Source organism: Stegostoma tigrinum, chromosome 8, assembly GCF_030684315.1.
Source record: "Stegostoma tigrinum isolate sSteTig4 chromosome 8, sSteTig4.hap1, whole genome shotgun sequence".
In the NCBI taxonomy this organism is placed as follows: domain Eukaryota; kingdom Metazoa; phylum Chordata; class Chondrichthyes; order Orectolobiformes; family Stegostomatidae; genus Stegostoma; species Stegostoma tigrinum.
The window spans coordinates 91,189,257-91,207,269 of record NC_081361.1 but is presented as its reverse complement, the minus strand read 5'-3'; the positions used below and the strand labels follow the sequence as shown (position 1 = coordinate 91,207,269).

The 18,013-nt window shown below is 45.6% G+C and overlaps 2 protein-coding genes across 2 annotated transcripts in view; both read left to right on the top strand.

The window, feature by feature from the left end:
- LOC132209866 (calcium-activated chloride channel regulator 3A-1-like) overlaps nt 1–6,034 on the top strand; it is a 49,503-nt gene extending 43,469 nt beyond the window's left edge. The window contains exon 10 of the mRNA XM_059647693.1: nt 5,591–6,034. Coding sequence (XP_059503676.1) covers nt 5,591–5,758 — 168 coding nt within the window. The 3' untranslated portion in view covers nt 5,759–6,034. The remainder of the gene's footprint in view (nt 1–5,590) is intronic.
- Nucleotides 6,035–6,660: 626 nt separating this feature from the next.
- Nucleotides 6,661–7,778, top strand: LOC132209923 (calcium-activated chloride channel regulator 1-like). The gene has a single exon (XM_059648265.1). It carries the CDS (start codon nt 6,727–6,729, stop codon nt 7,108–7,110), a length of 384 nt encoding a protein of 127 aa, XP_059504248.1. The 5' UTR covers nt 6,661–6,726; the 3' UTR covers nt 7,111–7,778.
- The last annotated feature ends 10,235 nt before the right edge of the window (nt 7,779–18,013 follow it).

Genomic DNA, 18,013 nt, shown 5'->3' with positions numbered 1-18,013 from the left:
AGGGGTGCGGAGGCAGGAGGGTCCGGCTCCGGATCAGGCTGGGGACGTGCTGTTTCCTCCTTCCCGCCTGGAAGTTCCGGGGGGCCCTCCAGTGCTCCAGCGGCACTTGACTGGGTGTCGGAGTGAGCCTCAGGACGCCTCCCGTCACCTGGAAGCGGGATGCTGCTTTCCTTCCCCCTCGAGACCTTTAACTTCTGCTTCGGGTGGGCCCTCTCCGAATCCTCCTCGTCAGAGGAGCTCTTATAGCCCCCCTGTAGCTGTCTCTTCCCTCCTGATTGTTGCGGTTCCTGGGCCCGTCGACGCACCTTCCTCCTCGCTTTCCGGACTGTAGTCCACTCCCCTGGGTCGCCTGTCGCCGCCTCCATTGGCTCCGGGTTGTCGGGGGGGATTGGAGCCTGCAGGGGTGCTTTGCTGGCCTCGGGCCCATCCTGCAGGGCTGGGCCCTCCTGCACGGCCTGGCCCTCCCGCACATTAGTGGGGTCCTTGCTGGGCCCTGGTGCCTTCCTCTCCTCCTGGGGGGCTGGCCCCGCATTTCCCCTGCCGGCGACCTGGGCGTAGGTGGTACCCCGCCGCGGGCATGCCCTATAGAAGTGGCCCGCTTCCCCGCAAAGGTTGCAGCTTCTCTCTCGTGGGCAATCCTTTGCAAGGTGTCCCTCCTCCCTGCAGTTCCTGCAGATGGTGGCTTTGCAGTCGGCCGCCATGTGACCTGACCTACCACAGGCGTGGCAGACTTTAGGTTGCCCTGCATAGGTCAGGTAGCCCCTGCTCCCGCCGATCGCGAAGCTGGACGGTGGGTGTACGACGTTCCCGTCTGCGCCCATCCTCAGCGTCACCTTGACCTGCCTCTTACTCGTCCAGATGCCAAAGGGGTCCACCATGTCAGTTAGGTCCCCTTCCACCTTCACATACCTTCCGAGGAAGGTCAGGACATCAACTGCTGGCACATGCGGGTTGTACATGTGTACAGTCACCATACGGCTCCTCTGTGCTGGCATCACAAACAGTGGGACAGCGGTCAATACAGAGAGGGGGCCCTCACCTCCTTTCTCCTTGAAAACCTCCAGGAAGCGCTCGCAAAGCTTGGCACTCCGGAAGGTCACATCGTAAAAACCTCCTCCAGGGAAATCCTGCAGGCAGTAAGTGTCCGTGGCAGCGAACCCACAACAGTCCAACAGGACCCTCTTCACGAAGAAGGTGCGGTCCACAGGTGCACCTTCATCCACCTTCTTTACGGAAACACGGATGGTGTTCCGGACCCCCTGACCTGGGGCACGAGCACTTGCCGCAGCCATCGTTGCAGGTTGGCTGCTCCCCTGAACCAGCGTTAGGCCGAAGCCAGCATTAAGATCCACCGGTTGCAAGGGTGCACAGCCAACCCGACGTCCTCCTTTCACCTCCAAGACTGCACTCTCGTCCTCTCAGTCCACAAGAGAGTGGGTCTTTATTGTGTTCGAGATGTAAGCTGGTTCACTGAGCTGTAAGGTTTGTCCCCAGATGTTTCGTCACCATTCTAGGTAACATCATCAGTGAGCCTCCGACGAAGCACTGGTGTTATGTCCCGCTTTCTATTTATCTGGTTAGGTTTCCTTGGGTTGGTGATGTCATTTCCTGTGTTGGTGATGTCATTTCTTGTTCTTTTTCTCAGGGGATGGTAGATTGGCTCCAAATCAATGTGTTTGTCGATGGAGTTCCTGGAGTCTACAGGAAAACAACACATACGGACCAAATACTGAACTACAGGAGCAACCATCCCAACACCCACAAACGAAGCTGCATTAGAACATTATTCCAACGAGCCACCACACACTGCAGCACAGAGGAACTACGCAGAGCAGAAGAAAATCACCTATACAGCATATTCAAAAAGATTGGGTACCCTATGAACACAGTCCGCCAATTCCTCAGCAATAAACCCAAACAAACAGACAAAACGGGTTCAGAAACCATAACCACTTTCCCCTACATCAAAGACATTTCCAAAATGACTGCCAGACTACTCGGACCTCTTGGCATCAGGGTAGCCCACAAACCCACCAACACACTAAAACAGCAGCTAATGAACTTAAAAGACCCTATACAGACAACAAACAAAACAAACGTCATCTACAAAATACCTTGCAAGAACTGTGACAAACACTACATTGGACAAACTGGCAGAAAGCTAGCCACCAGGAAACATGAACATCAACTAGCCACAAAACAACATGACCCACTATCACTCGTATCCTTACATATAGATGAGGAAGGACACCACTTTGATTGGGACAACACATCCATCCTAGGACAAGCCAAACAGAGACACACACGAGAATTCCTAGAAGCATGGCATTCCAACCGGAACTCCATCAACAAACACATTGATTTGGAGCCATTCTACCATCCCCTGAGAAAAAGAACAGGAAATGGCATCACCAATGCAGGAAATGACATCACCAACCCAAGGAAACCTAACCAGATAAATAGAAAGCAGAACATAACACCAGCGCTTTGTCAGAGGCTCACTGATGATGTTACCTAGAATGGTGACGAAATGTCTGAAAACTAACCTTCCAGCTCAGCGAGCAAACTCACATCCAGAACAAGTAAAGAATGAATAATGTGTTACATTATGAAGAATTCACATATCATTTGGGATTTGAAATTGGGATTCCCAAATCAATTTGACTTTGTATTTTTCTGCTAGCCCAAATACAGAATAATTATTCCATGTTGCACTCAGTCTACAGCTACTCACCCCTTTCTCGCCTTGAGGCGCTGATATTACCAAGAATGATGGTATTTATACTATGTATTTCCTCAAGTATTCTGGAATTGGAAGATACAACTTTAAAGTACGAGTGCATGGAAAGGAAGGAACGACAAAGACGGCAATCCCAAAAGGAGGACATGCCTTTTATATACCAGGATACGTAGAAAATGGTATTAAACAGTTGGCAATGGCAGAGAAGAATGTGCAGGAATGCCCTGGCAATGTTGTATGGTTTTATGGTGCGGTAAACCATTGAGTTGTAAGCTCTCCAGGGAACCATGGGCTTATTTCAAAGCCACTCGGTGCCTGAATGAGGGGCTTAGCATTAAGAAGGAGCTGGGCTGTTGAGAGCCAACCTGTCTGCCTGTCCTACCAACACTCCTCAACCACTCACCGTACTTCCTTCTTTCCCACCATCACTCACCTGTATTCCTCGGGTCATCCTTGATTCAAAGCCTTGGCTGCATGTCATACCAGCAACAGCCATCACCCAGTGGTGGCACTGCTGAGTAATGAGGAGCAACTCCGCTATGACTGGCCAGCAGTCCCTGGCACCAACCGTCCCACCTCACCTTCCCACCTCACCCAACTCCCACGCCCCTCCCCGGGTCCTATCTCCCGATCAGGTTTTATGAGTAGCACGAGATACACAGGGTTTTCTTGAAAAGATGTCATGCTGGGGCTATGCATGCTTCTGCGAATAGCTGAGATCAGTGCACCTTCCTCGAACTCTCACCAATTACTCATAATTTCATAATGCTGCCTGGGTTATTCCATTCTGTACGTCTGGCAGCATCTGTTAAGGTAAAAATAGAGTTAGCATTTCGGATCCAGTAACCCTTCCTCAGAACTCAACACAAAACATTAACTCTGTTTCTTTCATTCACAGGTGCTGCCAGACCTGCTGAGCTTTTCCAGTGACTTTGTTTACGTTCCTGATTTATACCATCCACCGTTCTTTTGTTTTTTATTCCATTTGGCAATTGTATGTTTATCTTTGGACAGTGAGCATTATAAGCTCGCCATGTATTACAGTTTAAAATTAAAATTAACTGACCTAACCCTTGCTCAGCCAGATCCCAGAATGAAATCTGGCTTGACTTTTTTTTGCTTTGTTTTGGTTGACGACCTTAAATGTATTGTCAGTGTTATTGCTGACGCATTCAGAATTATCCAGCAATTGTTGTCCAGTCTCAAAGATTTGAACAATAGGTGAAGCTATCTGTTTCACTTTCTTACTGTGCAAATAACAGCACGAGAGGTGTTCACCAACAAAAAGATACTGACATCAAACCAAAAAGACAGTGTCTAACATTAGACGTGAGTTTGCAATTAGACAGCATTTGCTGGATTAGCCTAAGTGTGTGAGGATTTATGCCAACAACGAATTTCAGATTGTCAGTCAGGATCAAAGTGTGGTGCCCTTGTGTGGACTGGAAGCTACACGTAATACCACACCAGGCCCTTTCTAGACAGAATTTACACGTACACGCACTGGTCCTATTTCAACTCAACAAGTCGGTGACAGTCAGTAATTGGTCAGGGAATTGCTCTGAGAAATTAACCAATCAGAGTCTACCACACTTGGTTGAAGATTTAACAGAGCTGGCTGTCCGCTGTCAATCAGCATTAATGGGTGCATTTTCAATGGCTATGACTCTACCAATGAGAGTCCTCTTGCCAACCAACTGGCACTGTCCTGTCATGTGGTCTAAATGTTGAAATTCTCCCTGACTTTGTATTCTTGTGTAATGTCCAGATGCAAGATGAAAAAACATAGATAAAAAGAAGTGTCTTCAAGTTCTGTACTACCAAGCAACTATTGAACTTATTAGATACATGAATATGTAGATAGAAAATATATAAATTACTCACCTTCCATCAAAGTATCTTGGGTGTCATACTAGTTGATAGGTTCTTGAATGATAACAAACAACACAATCAACATAAACATTTACTGCAGGATAAAATCATCCTTTTCCTCGCACCGCATTTGCCAAACAGAACAATTCATGATGTTCATGTGCTTGTTCTTTTTACAAGGAGCTGGATACACCTTGAAACCAAAATATTAATCATTACTAAATTTCAGAACAAAACCAGAGGAGAAAGAGAGTTTGAACAAAACCATTCAACAAAAGACTGAATAAAATAAGACGATAAAAACAGCAAATTAAGAGTAGAGAGAAACAACAGTTTGAACAAGAAGAAAATAACACAAGGAGGAGAAATTCAAGTTAAAACAAGAGGCAGAAATAAAACCAGAAAATGACAGAACCATTCTGCAGGTTAGCTGGTTGCTCTCGAAACATAAATGTAGGGTTAGTTGTTCAGGGAAATATCTATGTGTCATATCATGCTGCTTGATAATGCGGGTATTGGGTAGATAGTTCCCCTAATCAGGAAATCTAAAAGTACAGATCGTTGCCTCAGAATGTGATGTTGGCGAGTTAGGGCTGAGCTGAAGCAAAGTTTCTTCTCTCAGAAAGTTATGAATCTTTGAAATAAAGAGCAAAATTGCAGGTGAAATACACCTCATCTGGAAACATCGATGGAGAGAGAAACAGAGTTAACATTTCATGTCTGATATTAGACTCAGAAATTGAACACTGTTTCTCTCTCTATGGATACTGCAAGAGTTCCTGTGTTTCTCCAGCAATCTCTGTGTTTGTATGTGTTTCTGCAAGCATACTCCCTCACACCATGTAGCCAAGGCCAGAAACATGTCCTGTAGGAAATTGTAGGCAAGCCCTGCAGATCAAAGCTTTAATTAAAGGATCACACTCATTCAGTCTGTGTGGTCTGGGCATAACTAAGATATGGGTCTTTCTTTTCATGCAGGCAAAATTCAAACAAATTCACCAAGACCTTCAGTCTACGTGGACGATCTGGAGGCTGACTTTGGTGATTTTAACAGGATCAAATCTGGAGGAACCTTTTCAGTTCCCAAAGTGCCACCCACTGTTGATATTACACCATGTAAAGTCACAGACCTTCAAGCAACACTAACTCAAAATAAAGTTAAGTTGGAATGGACGGCACCAGGAGAGGACTATGATCAGGGAGCGAGTAATTATGGTAGAATACTGGTTATTTATATGGATATTTTCTTTGTGGGACTGAATTGATTTGATTATTTGCCATGTGTTTCTATGTCCAGTGAAAAGCGTTGTTTGCGAGTAGTACAGGCAGATCATAGTAATCAAGGAGATACAGAAGATTAGGTGAAAAAAGCTTGGACAGAGTAGGGCATAGACAGGTGGTAGAGAAGATGGACAAGGTTGTGTCAGGTCAAGGAGGTGGGGATGAGTGGGAGGGTTGGTTATGGGATGAGGCTGGGGGTGGTGGGTAGATTTTAAAACTGGTAAAATCCAGGTTTACGCCATCAGGCTGTAGGTTCCTGAGGTGGAATATGAGGTGCTGCTCTTCCAGTCTGTGGGTGGCGTTGTTGTGGCACTGGAGGAGGGCCAGGATGGACATGTCATTCAAGGAGTGGGAGGGGGAGTTGAAATGTAGTGGTGAGTGTGGAGCGGACGAGGGGCTCAGCAGGAGAGGTGATGGTCAATGGTGTCAGATGAAGGGGTGCTGTCCACTGGCGGCAATGCATCCCATTACCCCTCACAACCCCCAGATTCATGCTGAATCTGCCAGCTCCCCCCTCCCCCAGAATACTCACACTGGTGTATGCAGAACTGACAGCAGCAACACGGATGAATTGATAAGCAGCTCCTGGTGGGTGGGTCTCATCCAATTCCCCACATCCATCCCCCTGGCCAAACCGTCCATTTTCTTGGTTCACCATGGGTTTGCTAAATGACTGAATGGCACAAGATGTTGTCCAAGATCATGTTGTATTCCCCAGGTTCCACCTTTTCACTCTGTTTAGAAAGTCACTGTTGATAAGTCTAGATGTGAACTCATTCATTTCTTTCCTTTCTTATTTTTGATTTCTCTCTTTCATAGCGTCTCGCTATGAGATGAGAATGAGCGACGACCTCCTCCAGCTACGGGACAACTTCACAGCAGCTGCCCTGATTAACTTGACCGACTTGAATCCACACCCGTTTGGATCAAGGGAAACAGTCACATTTGTTCCCGAAAGTATAGAACTGAAAAATGGGACATCACTCTACTTTGCGCTCTGTGCCTACGATAAACAGGATCAGTCCTCTGAGATGTCCAATGTGGCCAGGATTTATGTCTTTGTCCCTGTACCTCTGGTAGAGCACCCAAAAGGTAACAGAGCATTGCAGGCCATTTGGATCGCAGTAGTTGTCGCAGGCCTGGTGTGTTTGATCATTGGGATTGTTAAGTACCTGCTTCACAAAAAATCCACAAGTACAACTTTTGAACCAGTTTAATGTCCTCGCTGGAGGAATAAGTAGGCAGCATGCAGTTAATTGGGATAAATATTCAAACATTCAATCAGATTACGCAGTATATTTTAGACTTGATTCTCAGGGGTGGCAGTCCATGAAGGCCCACGCTTTTTCTCCTCTGCTTTTCTCCAATATTCATGCTATTTTCCAGGGATTTCACAGCCTTTCTGCCAATGTTTTAGTTTACTTATCCTCATTATTGGCTTGGAAGATGTAGGAAGCTGCATGTTTAAATGCAGAAAGGATGTTCCTGTTATCAGGGGAGCCCTGAACTGGGGGTCACAGTCTATAGATACAGGGTCAGCCATTTCGGACTGGGAGAAATTCCTTCACCCAGAGAATGGTCAGCCTGTGGAACTCCCTGCCACAGAAAGCAGCTGAGGCCAAAACATTGGATGTTTACAAGTGGTTAGATATAGTTGTTGCGGCTAAAGGATGTAGGGACAGCACAGGAACAAGGTAATGTGTTGGATGATTTGCCATGATCATATTGAATGGAGGGGCAGGCTGGAAGGAACGAATGGTCAAATCTTGCTCCTATTTTCTATGGTTCTATGTTTAAACTGCCAAGGTATTGCGGGTACAGTGCAGGGTACACAAGCTTTGGTTGTCACCAGCCTTTGCATGTAATTTTTTGGCAGTTGGTCAACTCTGAGGGCTCTCACGTTCTGTGTAATTGATTTTTAAAAAGATCTTACTTCTGTACTTTTGCTTTAATAAACCACATCTCTTGTAATCAGAATGCTGTTTTCTTGGAAAATTGTGGCACCATTAATGAGAAATTCAAGGAGGCAACATTACCATCTGAAGTAGATTCTAACAGAGAAAGTTTTCTAAAAGCATGAGGCAATTCAACTTCCGTACTACTGTCATCAGAAATAACAACATCAACATCCTTATTGACTCATTTAATATAAGAATTTATATCAACAAGAATCACAAATGGAAATATGCATCATGAGGAAATCTGAGCCAAGAACGGAGGGATTAGATGACTGAGACTAAAAGAGAAATTGCTGGAACACTTCAGCAGATTTGTCTGCAACTGTGGAGAGAGAAAAACTGGGGTTTTAGAACCTGAAGAAGGGTCACTAGGGCCGAAATGTTTCTGTCTCCACAGATACTGCCATTCCCGCTGAGGTTCTCTCCAGCAATTTCTCTTTTTTAATTTAAAATTCCAGCATCCACAGTTCTTTATCTCTTAGTTAGATGTTTGAGTGTCCAGTCGTCGAGATGTTGAGGAAGTGTTTAAGGGAAGAAAGGAGAAAAGGAGTGGCTAATCCAGAAAGCAAGGTGAAGTGTCACTGATGGCACAGTTATCTGTGTCTAGGCACAGTTAAATCAAATAACGAGGCACTAAAATGTCAGGGGCCGCAACCAAATCACCAATGGATGACATGAGGCTGCAAAGTCCTCCTGCTTTGCAAACAAAAGGATGGAAATTGAGGTACTGGTGGAATTCAGGGTGCTTGGAAAGTATTCAGAGAGAACACAGTGTGGCTCAGTGGTTGGCACTGCGGCTTCACAGCGCCAGGGACCCGGGTTCAATTCCCCTCTCAGATGACTGTCCATGTGGGTTTCCTCCGGGTGCTCTGGTTTCCTCCCACAGTCCAAAGATATAGAGGGTAGGTGGATTAGCCGTACTAATTTGCCCCATAGTGTTCAGGGAAGTGTAGATTAGGTGGTGTGTAGGGGGATGGATGTGTTTGGGATGCTCTGAGGGGTGGTATTGGTTTGTTGGGCCAAAGGGCCTCTTTCCACACTGTAGGGATTCTATGATCTGAGGACACAGGGAGCCAATATAGAGCTGTGCGATTGAGGCTAATGCAGAATAAAGGTGGAGCTATGGTGGATGAGTTAACAATTTGGGTTTGAAAGGAGTCCTTTGGAATAATTATGTGAATATTATCGATGCAGAGAGATGTGGGATAATTTCTCCCCCTTGTCCTCTCTTAGCTGATGGTAGGGAGGGGATAGATCAGTCCAGGGAGGACAGACAGGTCAAGGGGGCAGGATGAGGTCAGTAGACCTGTCTGTCCTCCCTGGACTGATCTATCCCCCAACTAAACTCACCTTTACTGGCTCCATCCCCGCCTCTTTAACTTGTCTGTCTCCTCTCCACGTATCTTCTCCTCTATCCACCTTCTATCCACCTCTCCCTCTCTCCCTATTTATTTCAGAACCCTCTTCCCCTCCACCATTTCTGATGAAGGGTCTAGGCCTGAAACATCAGCTTTTGTGCTCCTGAGATGCTGCTGGGCCTGCTGTGTTCATCCAGCCTCACATTTTATTATCTTGGATTCTCCAGCATCTGCAGTTCCCATTATCACTTGTCACGGAACCAGCCTCCTTGTTTGATTATATCAACAGGAGACTATTTATTGGTCACATCATCTGAAATGTAATCATGACACCTCCAACCTTATACATGTTTGCACAAAATATAAACACATGGGAGAAGATCATTTTTAAAGCTGTAACATGCACCTGAGGTGCTGTACAGGCCAGAGAAAGAAGTCCCCTTGGCCCTGGAATTTCCTTTCTGCTGCCGTGACACTTCCTGCTTTTTAATACCCTATAGGTCAACCAATCAGAAGCTGTTCGCAGGCAGAATTACCTGAAATCAAAAGCCTCTCAGTGCCACACAATCTCAAATTCTCCCGTTCACAGCTTCAAAATTAACACTGTATTGTGCAACTCAAAAAACATGCAGCACTTAATATTTAAGTTGCTAAATGTATCTCAGTTATAGCAGGGATTATAAAACTCATTTGTAGAATGTGGGCATCACAGTCTGGGCTAGCATTTCTTGCCCATCCCTAATTGCCCCTTGAGAAGGTGGTGGTGAGCTGCCTTCTTGAACTGCTGCAGTCCACTGCTGTTGGTTGACCCACAATGCCATTAGGGAGGAAATTCCAGCATTTTGTCCCAGCAACAGTGAAGGAAAGGCGACATATTAATTTACTTTAAGACCGCACAATGCAGAAAGAGAACTAGGCCATTCAAGACATTGAGTCTGCCCCAACATTCAATATGAAGTTGGCACAATCCGATAATCCTCAACTCCACTTTTCTGTCTTTTCCCCATAACCCTCGATTTCTTTACAGATTGAAAATATGTCTGTCTCAGACTTGGATATCCTAAATGACCGCAGCCTCAACATCCCTCTGTGATAGAGAATTCCACTGATTCACTACACTCTGAGAAGAAATTCCTCCTTATCTGCATCTTAAGTGTGTGACCCTTTATTCTGAGATTATTCCCTTTGGTCCTAGACTCTGTCAACAAGAGAAAGAACCTTTACGCATCTATCCTACAAGTCTCCTGGGAAGCTTTTCTGTTACAACAAGGTCACCTTTCATTCTTCTGTATTTGTACAATTGTAAGAAGCATACAAGTCCAAACTACTCAAGCTCTTCTCATAAAATAATCCCTCCAAATGAGGATCAACCTAGGATCCTACTCTGAACTCCCTCTAATGCCACTATATCTTTCTTTAGATAAGGGGCCCAAAACTGTTCACACTATTCCTGCTGTGGTCTGACCAGTGTCTTGCTTAGTTTTAGTGAAAGCTTCCTACTTTTATCCTCAGGAACAAAACAGAAGTTGGGTTGTAGGTGTTGTAGGTGGTTGGCTCGCTGAGCTGGTTCATTGTTCCGCAGATGTTTCATTACCCTGCTGGGTAACATCATCAGTGCAGCCTCGGATGAAGCGCCGTTGTGTTTCCCCCACTTGTCATTTAAACCCTGGGGTCTGTTCAAGGTGATTACCTCATTTCCAATTTTTCCAATAACCAATCAATCCAATCAGTGAAACAGGACTGAATTTATCCTTAACAGCAAAGATGTTTCTCCATCGAAACTCAAACACAACTCTGGAAGGAACCTAGAAACATTCGAGCTTCATTTTTTAACTTTAAAGAATGTGAGTGAAAGCTACCAGATATTTCACCAGTCAATGTCACATGATTGGTTGCCAGGTAACTGACCAGGTTGGGTCTGAGAAGAAGATACAAAGAACAGTTTTGATCTGCACCAGCACAGGAGCTCTCTCATCTCTGCAGTCAAACCTCGCTTTAAGCCTGAAGGAAAACAGTTACGCTGTCCTTCAACAGTTGCTGTAAGCTGTGACTTTAAACTGATAAATCAAAGGCACCATTATGTTACCCAATCATATCATTAAATGTACACATCTCCTAGCTGCACGTTCATTTGACACTACAGAAAAGTCTATAGTGCATACATAAACCACAAGCTCCCACACCCACTCCCCCACGGACTGAATTTATATCATTAGATTATACAGCAAGTTTATCTGAAGAATCAGGAGTAATGTTAATGGGCAGCGTGGTTTCTGCAGCCTACTTTCGGATTTGTCCATTTATTCTTGTTTGTCAGCTGTCAACATCCATGATGTACATGAAACAAAGTAAATAAGGGAATCATATATTGTAATAATATTTAATATAGGACGCATATCCAATTACTTCACTTTAAATAGTATGCATTTTCATATGAGAAAAAATATTCCACAAAGTACAAATCTACCATTTCACTTCAATTGTGTTTTATCTGTTTTCCAGAACAGCATGCTGCCACGCTTTCTCCTCAACTGCAATAATTTTCCCTTGATATTTTTTATTTGATCTTCCACTAACTCTGTAAGGTTAATTGTTACTGTATGCAAAAGCATTACAAATAATTGAAGATGTCTTAAACATCTCATGTCATTTTTAACTGTTGCCAAGGCTTCTTTGCTCCAGTTTTGATTTCTTCAAGCCATTCGCAGTTTATTCTAATGACATTGCAGCTAGTGACTTCAGTGTGGTCAATTAATATATTTACTCAGGAAAGTAGCTGCTAAAAGGAATGTCATTGATGTTTAGAGCATTGCATGCCTATGGCCATAATATTCCCCATCTGACAGCTTGTTGACTTGTTCTTTATTTCAAAATAATTAGCTGATACTTCTTAGCGGATGCTAACAGTTATCGTTCATCAGACCAGCATTTGAAGACTCACTTCTCTGCTTTCATGCCTTAGATTCTATCACCCATCATTATTTTGAATCGAACTTTCTTAGCAAAACAAACAGGTCTTACATTTCCCTTCTACAACCTCAGCACTTTCCAAACTGCCTTAAATGCTTTTGAGCAGTTGTTACAAAGTAGGGTAATAAAACGTGAGGCTGGATGAACGCAGCATGCCAAGCAGCATCTCAGGAGCACAAAAGCTGATGTTTCGGGCCTAGACCCTTCATCAGAAAAGGGGGATGGGGTGAGGGTTCTGGAATAAATAGGGAGAGAGGGGGAGGTGGACCGAGATGGAGAGAAAAGAAGATAGGTGGAGAGAGTATAGGTGGGGAGGTAGGGAGGGGATAGGTCAGTCCAGGGAAGACGGACAGATCAAGGAGGTGGGATGAGGTTGGTAGGTAGGAGATGGGGGTGCGGCTTGGGGTGGGAGGAAGGGATGGGTGAGAGGAAGAACAGGTTAGGGAGGCAGAGACAGGTTGGACTGGTTTTGGGATGCAGTGGGTGGAGGGGAAAAGCTGGGCTGGTTGTGTGGTGCAGTGGGGGGAGGGGACGAACTGGGCTGGTTTAGGGATGCGGTGGGGGACGGGAAGATTTTGAAGCTGGTGAAGTCCACATTGATACCATTAGGCTGCAGGGTTCCCAAGCGGAATATGAGTTGCTGTTCCTGCAACCTTCGGGTGGCATCATTGTGGCACTATAGGAGGCCCAGGATGGACAGTCGCAAACCATTTCCACTCCCCCTCCCATTCTTTAGAAAAATGACATGTCCATCATGGGCCTCCTGCAGTGCCACAATGATGCCACCCGAAGGTTGCAGGAACAGCAACTCATATTCCGCTTGGGAACCCTGCAGCCTAATGGTATCAATGTGGACTTCACCAGCTTCAAAATCTCCCCGTCCCCCACCGCATCCCCAAACCAGCCCAGTTCTTCCCCTCCCCTCACTGCACCACACAACCAGCCCAGCTCTTCCCCTCTACCCACTGCATCCCAAAACCAGTCCAACCTGTCCCTGCCTCCCTAACCTGTTCTTCCTCTCACCCATCCCTTCCTCCCACCCCAAGCCGCACTCCCATCTCCTACCTACCAACCTCATCCCACCTCCTTGACCTGTCCGTCTTCCCTGGACTGACCTATCCCCTCCCTACCTCCCCACCTATACTCTCCTCTCCACCTATCTTCTTTTCTCTCCATCTTCGGTCCACCTCCCCCTCTCTCCCTATTTATTCCAGAACCCTCACCCCATCCCCCTCTCTGATGAAGAGTCTAGGCCCGAAACATCAGCTTTTGTGCTCCTGAGATGCTGCTTGACCTGCTGTGTTCATCCAGCCTCACATTTTATTATCTTGGATTCTCCAGCATCTGCAGTTCCCATTATCTCTGTTGCAAAGTAGGAACTGGAGTGTCAAACTTACACACAATAGAAGGAAGCAATATATTAGGCAGGTGTGAAGAGGCTACTGTACCTTTCGCCAACTTGAGCATGCGTGGCATTGTTTTCAAGAACAACACAGAAGTTGACCCCACCATACTGTTCTTTATCTGTAAAATCTCCCTTACTCTCCGGTTTTGACAGCGTCACCTTGATAATAGGGCGTCCAGTTCTGGGCGCCCTATTATAGGAAAGATGTGGATGCTTTGGAGAGGGTTCAGAGGAGGTTTACCAGGATGCTGCCTGGACTGGAGGGCTTATCTTATGAAGAGAGGTTGACTGAGCTCGGTCTCTTTTCATTGGAGAAAAGGAGGAGGAGAGGGGACCTAATTGAGGTATACAAGATAATGAGAGGCATAGATAGAGTCGATAGCCAGAGACTATTTCCCAGGGCAGAAATGGCTAGCACGAGGGGTCATAGTTTTAAGCTGGTTGGTGGAAAGTATAGAGGGGATGTCAGAGGCAGGTTCTTTACGCAGAGAGTTGTGAGAGCATGGAATGCGTTGCCAGCAGCAGTTGTGGAAGCAAGGTCATTGGGGTCATTTAAGAGACTGCTGGACATTCATATGGTCACAGAAATTTGAGGGTGCATCCATGAGGATCAATGGTCGGCACAACATTGTGGGCTGAAGGGCCTGTTCTGTGCTGTACTGTTCTATGTTCTATGTTCTATGTTCTAAATTATTATGATCTCTCTACCTTAATTGGTTTGTACAGTTTTAAATTTGGCATGCAATTCCAGTCATTTAGTTTGTCACCAGCACCACCTTATTTTTCATTTTTTGTAATTATCTCTCTGCCTCACTTAATCCGATTATAGGTCATCCCTTCACCGGTTATTCAGCTGTTGACACTTTACTCACCGTTTAACACTCTTGGTCACCTGCAGAGATTTATCATCTGACACCCCACTCACACCAGTTTTTATGATCTTTTGATCTCTCTGCCTTTGATCTCTCTGTCAATAAACTCTGGGTCTGTGTTCCTTTCTGAAGAAGGGTCTAGGGCCGAAATGTCAGCCTTCCTGCTCCACTTGTGCTGCTTGGCTGCTGTGTTCTTCCAGCTCTATGATAACAAAGTGTGGAGCTGGATGAACACAACAGGCCAAGCAGCATCTCAGGAGCACAAATGCTGACGTTTCGGGCCTAGACCCTTAATCAGAGAGGGGGATGGGGAGAGGGAACTGGAATAAATAGGGAGAGAGGGGGAGGCGGACCGAAGATGGAGAGAAAAGAAGATAGGTGGAGAGGAGAGTATAGGTGAGGAGGTAGGGAGGGGATAGGTCAGTCCAGGGAAGACGGACAGGTCAAGGAGGTGGGATGAGGTTGGTAGGTAGGAGATGGGAGTGCGGCTTGGGGTGGGAGGAAGGGATGGGTGAGAGGAAGAACAGGTGAGGGAGGGGGAGACAGGCTGGGCTGGTTTAGGGATGCAGTGGGGGGAGGGGACGAGACACACACACACACACACAAACACACGCACACAGTCTCTCACGTGCACACACACAGATACACACACACACACACACACACACACACACACACACTCTCTCTCTCACACTGACACACACATGCACACTCCCTCTCTCTCTCTCTCTCTCACCAACACATACACACACACACACACACACACACAAAATCACACATGCGCACATACACAATGTGCATGTGGGCATCCACTCACACACATATGCAAGCAGACATGTGCAAACACATATACACACACAAGTGCGCATATACACAAGCACATGTGTGCGCGCACATGTAAACACACATCCGCACATGCATGCACATACATACACATGCATGCACAGACACGCATGCACAGATACACATACACACAAACACACATTATCTCACACACGCACGCACACAAATATACACACAAACACATACACACAAGCACACACACATGTACACACACACAAAGATACTTGCACACACACATACACACAAACACAAACACATACACACTCAGAAACACACACACACATACACTAACACTCACAAATGCCCACACTCCATTAAGCACAACAAATTTGGACTACAGTCAAGCAGAAATTTCTTACAAATCAACAGTGGAGCTGAATATGAATAAGTCACCATAAGTTGTTTAGAGTGGGGTGGTGTCTCATTGGTTAGCACTGCTGCTTCACAACTCCAGGGATACCAGTACAATGTATCATTCGGGGCAAGGGAGGGTGGAGTTTGCACATTCTTCTTGTGTCTCTGTAGGTTTCCTCCCACTATTCAAACATATGCAGGTTAGGGGTCAACTTGTTGTGCTAAATTGCCTCATGATGGCCAGGGATATGCAGGCAAGATGGATTAGTTATGGGAAGTGCAGGATGGTAGGGTAGGAGGATTGATTCTGGGTGGGATGCTTTTCAGAGAATCTGTGTGGATTCAGTAGGCGTTATAGTCTGTTTCCACCCTATAGAGATTCTTTCATTCTATATCTGCTCAGCATAAAAACTAAACAAGACAATTTCTGTCAGAAAAGGAAGAGCAAGATCAAGATAACATCTTGGTAGCCTCTGCCAAACATTTTTCCTTTAAAATATGTTCTCACTGGATAACTAACATTAATCACTGATGTTACAGATATATAAATCTTTACGCAATATGTCTTTATTGCAACAAAATTTAAAATTGCTAATGTACACATCACAAGATTTGGTACAAGGTTGTGCACAAGAATGTGAGATAACAAAGTGTGGAGCTGGATGAACACAGCAGGCCAAGCAGCATCTCAGGAGCACAAAAGCTGACGTTTCGGGCCTAGACCCTTCATCAGAGAGGGGGATGGGGAGAGGGAACTGGAATAAATAGGGAGAGAGGGGGAGGTGGACCGAAGATGGAGAGAAAAGAAGATAGGTGGAGAGGAGAGTATAGGTGAGGAGGTAGGGAGGGGATAGGTCAGTCCAGGGAAGATGGACAGGTCAAGGAGGTGGGATGAGGTTAGTAGGTAGGAAATGGATGTGCGGCTTGAGGTGGGAGGAAGGGATGGGTGAGAGGAAGAACAGGTTAGGGAGGCAGAGACAGGCTGGGCTGGTTTTGGGATGAAGTGGGGGAAGGAGAGATTTTGAAGCTTGTGAAGTCCTCATTGATACCATTGGGCTGCTGGGTTCCCAAGCGGAATATGAGTTGCTGTTCCCGCAACCTTCGGGTGGCATCATTGTGGCACTGCAGGAGGCCCGTGATGGACATGTCATCTAAAGAATGGGAGGGGGAGTTAAAATGGTTCGCGACTGGGAGGTGCAGTTGTTTACTGCGAACTGAGTGGAGTTGTTCTGCAAAGCGGTCCCAAAGCCTCCGCTTGGTTTCCCCAATATAGAGGAAGCCACACCGGGTACAATGCCTACATTTCCTACCTACTAACCTCATCCCACCTCCTTGACCTGTCCGTCTTCCCTGGACTGACGTATCCCCTCCCTACCTCCCCACCTATACTCTCCTCTCCACCTATCTTCTTTTCTCACAATCTTTGGTCCGCCTCCCCCTCTTTCCCTATTTATTCCAGAACTCTCTCCTGCATTACACCAGTCAACACACTTCAAAGTGGCTGTGAAGCACATTAACTTCTTCAGTGATGTTGGTTTGCGCATGATAGCTTAGGAAACTGGGAATGAACACCCTGCTCATCTTAAAAGTATCTCTCTGGGGATGCAATTGTGCAAAATGGTGTTGGCCTCTTATTCAATTGCTCAAAATTTTTCTTCTCTCCAACCTCCACTGTCAAATTAGCTGATTTGTTGAAGTCATTTTCTTGTCAGATATTTGCCTCTCATTAGTCCATCTCAGATGATGCCACTTGGAGCAATTGGTTTTTGATGTTTAAGCTCATGTCTTTCAGTGCAGCAGGATTCAGAAATTGTAGTTATATTGGTTTGTAATGGTAGGGCCTAGAAGAGATGGTGGCAATTTAATGTAGCACCTTTTAAGTTACTGGAACATCCAAAAATGCTTCACAATATGACACCAAGCCACACAGAGTTGGAAAGATCTACAGCTCAGAAAAAGGCCATTTAGCCTGTTGAATCTGTGATAGTCAAAATCAACCACCAAACTATTCTAACCCAGCTTTCCAACATTTGGCTCATAGCCTTGTATGCCTTGGCATCATGTACTCATGTAAATACTACTCCAAACTTGTGAGAATGTCAAGTAGTCAATACCTCCACACAGACCTACAGATGCTGTGTGCTTTTCTTGATATGGATGTAGCGAGAGAGTGGGCTATCGAAAGAATCCTCTTGCAACTCCCTGCATCTGATCTGGCTGCTTTTTCTGTTTTCTTTCCTTATATTTCTGAAGTTCTCTCTCTCTTTCTCTGCTGCGCCCTCTCTTTACTGCTTTCTCACAAAGAAATGCTCAAGAATGCACTCTTGGTCCAAAATTTCAGAGGGCACCTGTCTCCAGTC

Bases quoted from the DNA above. Each gene is read 5' to 3' on its own strand.
- LOC132209923 (XM_059648265.1), top strand. From the start codon at position 6,727: ATGAGAATGAGCGACGACCTCCTCCAGCTACGGGACAACTTCACAGCA.